This window comes from Falco naumanni, chromosome 4, assembly GCF_017639655.2.
Source record: "Falco naumanni isolate bFalNau1 chromosome 4, bFalNau1.pat, whole genome shotgun sequence".
Taxonomy (NCBI): domain Eukaryota; kingdom Metazoa; phylum Chordata; class Aves; order Falconiformes; family Falconidae; genus Falco; species Falco naumanni.
The window spans coordinates 85,578,479-85,586,034 of record NC_054057.1 but is presented as its reverse complement, the minus strand read 5'-3'; the positions used below and the strand labels follow the sequence as shown (position 1 = coordinate 85,586,034).

Genomic DNA, 7,556 nt, shown 5'->3' with positions numbered 1-7,556 from the left:
CTTGGTTCAGAAGCTCTTAGCGACAGAGTTCCAAGCAATTTGGATTTTTCCAACCCCTGGCTCTTTCTGGGAATGAAGAAAACATAACTCCCTTAGTCGTTTAACATGCCTCGTGCACAGAGGTCGGTGCTGAAGGAACACTGGTGAGCTCACTAGGCCAGGAGTCAATCTTCTGGAGCCAGGACTCGACATGGGCACAGCATCTGCAAGAGAAGACAAGTCAGCGAGCAGCAGGCAAGTGCCCTTCCTCCCCACGAGGATGGCTGCGGCCCCAGACTCCCCAGGGAGGCTTCCCATCAGTCCCTTCACATATCACAGGATCAGGGCAAGCCCAAGGGAAGAGGTGAATGTTTTACGTGGCCAAGAGAAACAACAACATCGTTAAGTAACACCCATGGAGTTGGTGTGACCCCTGAGTTTTCATTATGCTTGGAAATCAAACTCTCTGATGGATCATTAATTAAGTTTTCCAGCAGGGCAAAAATGCTTCCTTGCTTGGGATTTCAGTCTACTCACAAAGATCAAAAATGCAGCTAATTAGAACAAGACTGGCATGCAAGAGAGGAAAGAAAAAACGGTCTCTTATGACTGGGAGGGGATAGAGTCCTTCCACAAGCAGGTACAGACGACTCATAGCTGCTGAAAAACCCTGCTGCCTTCTCTCTGTCACGGGGAAGGTCTCCTGGTGCTGATAATAACTCCTCCAGCAGCTGTATATCACTTGCCAGGCAAGAAAAAAATCCTTAAATTGGCTCTTAGCTGGCTCTGAGGTAGCTGGTAGCCAAGTGAAGCATTGGACAGCTGGTCTAGAACTATTTTATTCCCCGCCCCCCGATAATTTTCAGTTCAAATAAATTATTTTCTCTCAGGCATTCTTGAGGGGGAGGAGATAAAGGATAACATTTCAGCCATTCCCTCCCACCCCTCTTGCTTTCCTCTCACTCTTCTCTTGGCCAAATTTGTTCGCTGAATGTTAAAAAAAAAAAAAACAAAAATACAAAAACAAACCCAAAAAAACCCTCAAAACCTAAAAAATCGAGTTGAGGTAAGATACTGACAGAGACAATGTCTGTTGGAACATGGAAGATATTTTTTGGTGTGAAGTGCAACGGTAGTTTACTTTCAGTCCAGTATAAACCACACCACCTCTTTCAACAGGTGGTATCTTGGGGTGTCCCTTGGCCTTGAGGAAAGACACCGGCCACGAAGTTCACCATGTGGCACCGCAGCAAGCCAAAGCAGCAAAGCCATCTCCACCAGGTCTGCCAGAGGGGAGGTAAGTGGAGCTAGTGGATGAGGACAAGGACTGAGGCATTGTCCCAACCATGCTCATCTGCATCTCTGCTCAGCCCATGTGTGAAAGGTCTCTGACTTGAAACCACAGCACGGGAAACCCACACAGGCGCCGAGCCAGGTCTTCCTTCATCCCTCCACCCTTCCCCAGAGTGTCTGGTGGCAATTAAATGCCCCCGGATCGCTCTCAACAAGGGGAGCACGGTCTAGGATGCAGAAACGAGGCAAGGGGATGCACCGCAGCAGATGGTGACTGAGGCACCAAGCCTCGGTGGCACCGGCGTGTGCGTGCGTGACAAAGGTTCCTGGCGTGACGGCGGCATCAGTGGGCCCAGCGCTGGTATGGTGCAGCCTCCGTGGGGGAAAATTAAGTCCCAGTCAGCAGATTTCAGTGGTTTCAGCTCTGCAGGGCCCCAGCACATTCATTTGCCTCAAAATTTACCCTCTCCTTTTAATTAGCACAGGCTAATTAAGGCAGCACCATCCCACTTCCCCTCCCGCGGGATGCAGGGCCACATCCGGACGGGGTACGGCACGGCGAGGGGATGACCCCGGCCTCCCGCAGCAGCGCGGCCCGGGAGGGCGACCCTCCGCAGGCCACAAAGCCCATTTTCCCACCGATCCCAAAGGCTTTTCCTCCCTGGAAAACACGTGGCGGCTCCGGCCCGGCCAGGGGCAGACGGAGCCGAGTTGGCCCAGCCGGCAGCAACATCTAGTGGCCACGGAGCAGTCGCCGTCCCCGGGCTGCGCTTCGCAGCGAGCTCGCGGGGGCTGAGCTCATGTGAAAATAATAACGATAAAAATAAATCCCGACAGTTCAAGCTACCAGGTGGCGTGAGGGGCCTGAGGCCCATGAGGGGCCCCCCGGGCCGGGCCGGGCCGGGGGGAGCGGCGGGGGGCGCCGGGCGGGTCCCTGGGCGGGGGCCGCCCCCGGGGCGGGGTCTCCCCGCGTTTCGGGGCTGGGGAGCGGGGCCGGCCTCCGAGCGGCAGCTCCGCGAAGCGCCGCCCGCCGAGGAAGGCTGTCCCCGCCGCCGCGCCGTCCGTGGCCATGGCAACGGCGGGAGCGCGGCCCCTGGCCCCGGGGCGGGCCGCGTCATGGCGGCCGCCGGCAGCCCCAGCGTGTTCCTGCTGGCGGTCACCGGGCAGATCGAGAGCGGGCAGGTGAGCGCACCGCGGCCGCAGGGCGGGGGGGGGGGGAGCGCGGGGCCCCGCCACACAGCCCGGCCGCGGCCTCAGCAGTGCGGCCCGGTGAGGCGGCCGGGCCTCGGGCGCCAGGCAGCGCTGCCTCCGCCCGGGTGGCCGCCGGGCCCGGCCTCTGCGCCCTCAGCCCCCTGAGCCGGGGCCCCGCCACACAGCCCCCGGCCTCAGCCCCCGGACCCGGGGGTCCCCCCATCAGCCCCCGGCCTCAGCCCCCTGACCCGGGGGTCCCCCCCTCAGCCCCCGGCCTCAGCCCCCTGACTCGGGGCCCCCCCTCAGCCCTGACCCGCAGTCACGGCGGTGCAGGCCACCCTCAGCCCCCCGACTGGGGCTGGCCCTCAGCCCCAGCATCCCCCCACCAGCACAGCCTCTCTCTCCGGCAGTTCCCCGGATTTGACGACCTGTACTGCAAGTTCTGCTTCGTCTATGGCCAGGACTGGGTTCCCACTGCGGTAAGGCGCCACTGTGCGGCCCTGAAACCCAGCCTGCCTGCCAGGCCCGCTGGCAGCGTGGCATGTGTGTAACGGACTTTGTGCCAGCCCCCCGCTTATGCCACATTCTCCCCGCAGGGCCTGGAGGAGGGTATCTCCCAGATCACCTCCAAAAGCGACGTCGCGCCCGCCACACTCGTCTGGAACTTCCCCATCGACATTACCTTCAAGAGCACCAACCCGTCCGGCTGTGAGTGCTGGGGGTGGTGGGATGCAGCTCGCAGACCAGGCACCCCTCTCACAGACGCTTCGTTTGCAGGGCCACAGATCATAGTGAGCGTCTATGGACCTGACTTTTTTGGAAACGATGTGGTCAGAGGTTATGGAGCTGTTCATGTTCCCATCACACCTGGAAGGTAAGGTGACAACCTGTCTTTCAGGACAGAAACAGAGGGGTTTTTTTCTAGTCACTATGTTGTTTCAGAAACAAAAATGTTCCCCTATCTCCTTATCGTGTATTCTCCATCTGGTACAAAGAGCATGGATTTTCTAGCAGCTGCCCCTGGTTATCAAATAATTTTTGGTAATCCTGTAGACAACTGTAAAGTCAAAACCGGCATGTAGAAAGCTCAAGTATGAAGCGCAGTATGTTACCTCTCCTCATCTGTCTCAGCACATGCTAAGCTTTCATTCCTACCACTGGAAATGAAGGAAGATACTCTTTTCCTATGCAAACAAACCCTTTCTTTGTGGAAGGGAAGGTGCTATAATGAAGAACTTCAGTGGTCTGATGTGTCTGAAATTCTGGTACCTTTATAAACACAGGAAATCTTGCCAGTGCTGTTTGGCTAGTTTCTTAAGTTTTGCACGTCTTGTGTTTGTTTTAGGCATACAAGAACCATTGCTATGTTTGTTCCAGAGTCCACCTCTAGGCTGCAGAAGTTTACAAGGTAATAATTAAAAGACTTTTCCTTTTCTTTTTTTTTTTTTTTTTTTAAGTCCTTTTGCTCTTAGTCACAAAGGTATATGCAGCTACTCACTGGTGCATACATGTGAATACTTTGTATCATAACCAGATAGTTTTGAGTTTTGTAAGTAAAATCACATTTTTAGGTGTCTAGGTCTTCTGAAGAGCTTTCTTAAAACATGCTAACTACCTGCTTGCAGTAATGCTAACTCATCTTTTCTTCATCCTCACATTTGAACACTGATTTCAGCAGAGCAGACTGGTACATGAGTTCCTGTACTGAGTGGTAGCTCTATGTTCCACGGGTCAATTCATGTCAGTGATGTGACTTGCAGAGGCACTACTTAAAACTCATTTTACTGAGCATTTTAGTTGCCACTGGACTCTAAGGAGGCATGCTGCAGTCCATCCCTAAATCTTACTGTAGCTGGGGGCTTTTCTTGAAAGACAGCCACATTAAGAGCAACCTGGAAAGCAGAGGCAACATGGAAAAACAATTCCCAGTTCTACCTTTTCTTCCATCTGGAATGCATTTTCTGCAGCCTTTGTCTTGTTTACACACCTTCCAAAGTAGCAGTCTATACACAGCAACTGAGTGTATTAAGTTTTTTTCCTTCCATTGTATTGAGTACAGTCTGAATGACCTGTGAGCTGATTGTTCGGTGGTGGATTGCCAGTACCAGCAGAACCTGCCCTTGCAGAGTTGGTCCTGTGGTACTTGAGCACTTCGGGTCAAAGGCAGCATGGGAGTCTGTGCCTGATGGTCAGGATTCCACTGATTTACTTCTCTTTACGATGCCCTTTTTGTAGATCTACACTCTGATCTGTATTGTATACAGATATATATTGCAATACTCACTTTTGTATTACGTGCGCCTCTGATGTATCGAGAGTATCCAAGCCTCTCCGTCACTCTGGGTAATCAGGAGCTGAATTAGTTTCAGACTTCTTTGCCATAAAAAAGATTCTGTCTAGCCCAGAAATAACTTGAATTTAACATAATGTGTGTGAAATTGGTTTAATATTTTTCTCCTTAGAGAGACAAACTTATCTTTGATCAAAGTAGATCGGCAATAAAGTGAGTCAGTCTTCAAAACCCTCTACTGCAAACAAAAGCTGGGAGTTTCATTAAACCTTCCCTTTGCTTTTTTAATATGCATATCATGAACTGTATCAAATCCAAACACTAGCGAATGTATCCAATTAATTATTTTCTATTTTCTTCTCCAAGCTGGTTCACAGGGAGACGTCCAGAATTTACTGACCCCAAAGTGGTAGCACAGGGAGAAGGAAGAGAAGGTAAGTCCCTGGGAGCTCCTGACTGCAACCCTTGCATGACAGCAGGCCACAGCTTGGCCACCCATCTTCTGCTGATAAAAAAGACAAGTTGTTCCTGCTGAGAAAAGTCCTACCTGGATGTATAAGGAGTTCAACAACTATTCAAAAACATCTCTTAACCGGTTTTATTCACATCTTCCTTCTTCTAGTAACGAGGGTGCGATCTCAAGGCTTTGTGACCATTTCCTTCAATGTAGTGACCAAAGACATGAAGAAGTTGGGCTATGATGTGAGCCCGAGCGACATGCAGAACTCTGCTCTGGTGCCTGTTACAGAAGGGATTCATAAGTATTGAACTTGGGTGTGAGATATTCAGAGGCTCACAGAGAAGTTAAGCACATTGGGGCTTTTTGTGGCAATGGGGAATGAGTACCTGACTAAACTGAGAAAATGTCAGTGGGGACTATTATTCCAAAAGAAACACAACCCCTCGATGCTTTGGAATAACTACCTGAGTGTAATCCTTTCAGTAAGCAAACAGGTTGAAGTATTGTGTAAATTAATGTCATTGGATAATATTTAGCATTTTTTGAGTAATATCAGAGTATCTCAAAGTAAGACCTGTAAAAAAAATTATTTTTTGTAACAGCCTTTTGTACACTCTTTATATACTTCAGAACAGGTAAGTTTATAGTTGTAGCAGTTTTCCTGTGTTTAAAACATCACTGCAAACTCAGCTCTTTTTACTAATGTTTTTTGTGGTAGAAACGGGAAATTGAAATTATTGCACCTTCTTAAAAGGAAGGGAATATGGAAATGTTCCAGTAAAATGTACATGTGTTTCTCTGTGCCATGTGCTTCCCTCCGCAAAAGCAACAGCAGTTTTCTTTATAATCCCACATAGTGCTTTAGAGTTCATGCAACTAATTAAAATAGCTTATGCACTGTAGAAACAAACCTTTCCACAGTTTTCAGTGAAGCAACCTGGGTTTTTGCATTTAGAACAAGATGACAACTCTTCCACTTCCAGATTTTATTTCTGCATCAAGCTTCAGTAAGGGCCAGAGGGGAAGAGGACAGCATATTTTAGAGGAGTTAGAGAGACCGTGGTGTTAAACAAATCTTTGCTGCATGGTTTTAACTTCTGCTAGAACAAATTACATTTTAAATGCAGATATTAATTAAAAAATAAGCTTTAGAGAAGGCTCTGCAAAGAAAGTAGAGTCTTACTAAGCCAGCTCTGTGTGCAGTCACAAGCAGCACCAAGTTCTGTGCAGGAGCGTGGGGAGGAGCAGAAAGTACCATCTCCCTTCAGTGAGTCCCTCCAGCCATCACAACACCATGGCTTCCCTTCACTGTTTTTTTGGGGTTTTTTGTTTTTAATCAAAAGAAAGGCAGTAAAACAGCAGCATAGTGATGACCTAGTCTGCTAGACTCAGGTTTTCTTTCCCGCTGCACAATCTTGGCTAAGGACCGAACCGCTGCTGGTTGTTAGCAGTGTGTGACAGGAGCCCCAGCGCCAGTGTGTGCTCTCGGATAGCTGCAGCGTGAGGCAGGCCGAGCTGGCCACCATCTCAAAAGCTTCTGATGTCTTATCGTGGCCTCAGTGAGTGCCCCTCTGAGCAAGTGTCTTCTAGGCTGAATAAACCCAGTTGCCTAAATACATCTGTTTGTCTTTCTGCTGCTAGGGTTTTTATTTGTTTGTGCCAGAAGGGATGCTTCCAAGGCCTAGATCATCCCAGATCTGCTATTCTTACAGGTACAAAAGAGAGAGAGGTGTATGCTGCAGTGAAATGACTAACTGCTTAGTCATTTTCATATTTAAATTTGGGCATGTAATCTCTTGTGTTGACTGCGAACACCAAGAGATGACTGTAAGAATGACTTAACACGATACCAAGACCTTGAAACTGTCGAGATACAAGTAGTAACACACAGAACTGCAGAGCCTCCAGGACACCTATCAAGTAGAGCATCCGGTTAGAGGCAGTCATTATGTCACGCTGAGCAGTATGATTGAATAAATATAATTTCAGGAAAGATAATGTGATCACTGTAATTTTGCTGTGAGCCTTAGCAGCTTTTATACTATTTATAAATACTTTTCCAAACGTGTTTACAGATGACTTTTCATCTCTTTCTTTTTTTCTGATCTTGTTTTTGTTGATTCTATGCTTCCAGTAAGCTCCTCCACCAGTTGTTTTGGCAAGTGTTGTAATCTCTGAACTGAGTCATGTTGGAATCCAAATTAGTAAGTATTTCCTGTTGGCTCAGAGGAGACACAAGGAATTTTGTTTCCTTTTCAAAAGCATTTGGGAAGCTGTTACCTACAGTAGCAGGATAAATATCTGTGTTTGAAATACTTGAAAGGCAAACATTAAACCTGCTAC

At 49.0% G+C, this 7,556-nt stretch overlaps 1 protein-coding gene across 1 annotated transcript; it reads left to right on the top strand.

Annotated features, from left to right (window-relative positions):
• Positions 1 to 2,350: 2,350 nt before the first annotated feature.
• On the top strand, positions 2,351 to 6,827 carry B9D1 (B9 domain containing 1). Its single transcript, XM_040589930.1, has 7 exons — positions 2,351 to 2,454; positions 2,874 to 2,942; positions 3,060 to 3,171; positions 3,241 to 3,337; positions 3,809 to 3,871; positions 5,120 to 5,187; positions 5,376 to 6,827. Exons 1-7 carry the CDS (start codon positions 2,389 to 2,391, stop codon positions 5,519 to 5,521), a joined length of 621 nt encoding a protein of 206 aa, XP_040445864.1. The 5' UTR covers positions 2,351 to 2,388; the 3' UTR covers positions 5,522 to 6,827.
• Positions 6,828 to 7,556: the final 729 nt, after the last annotated feature.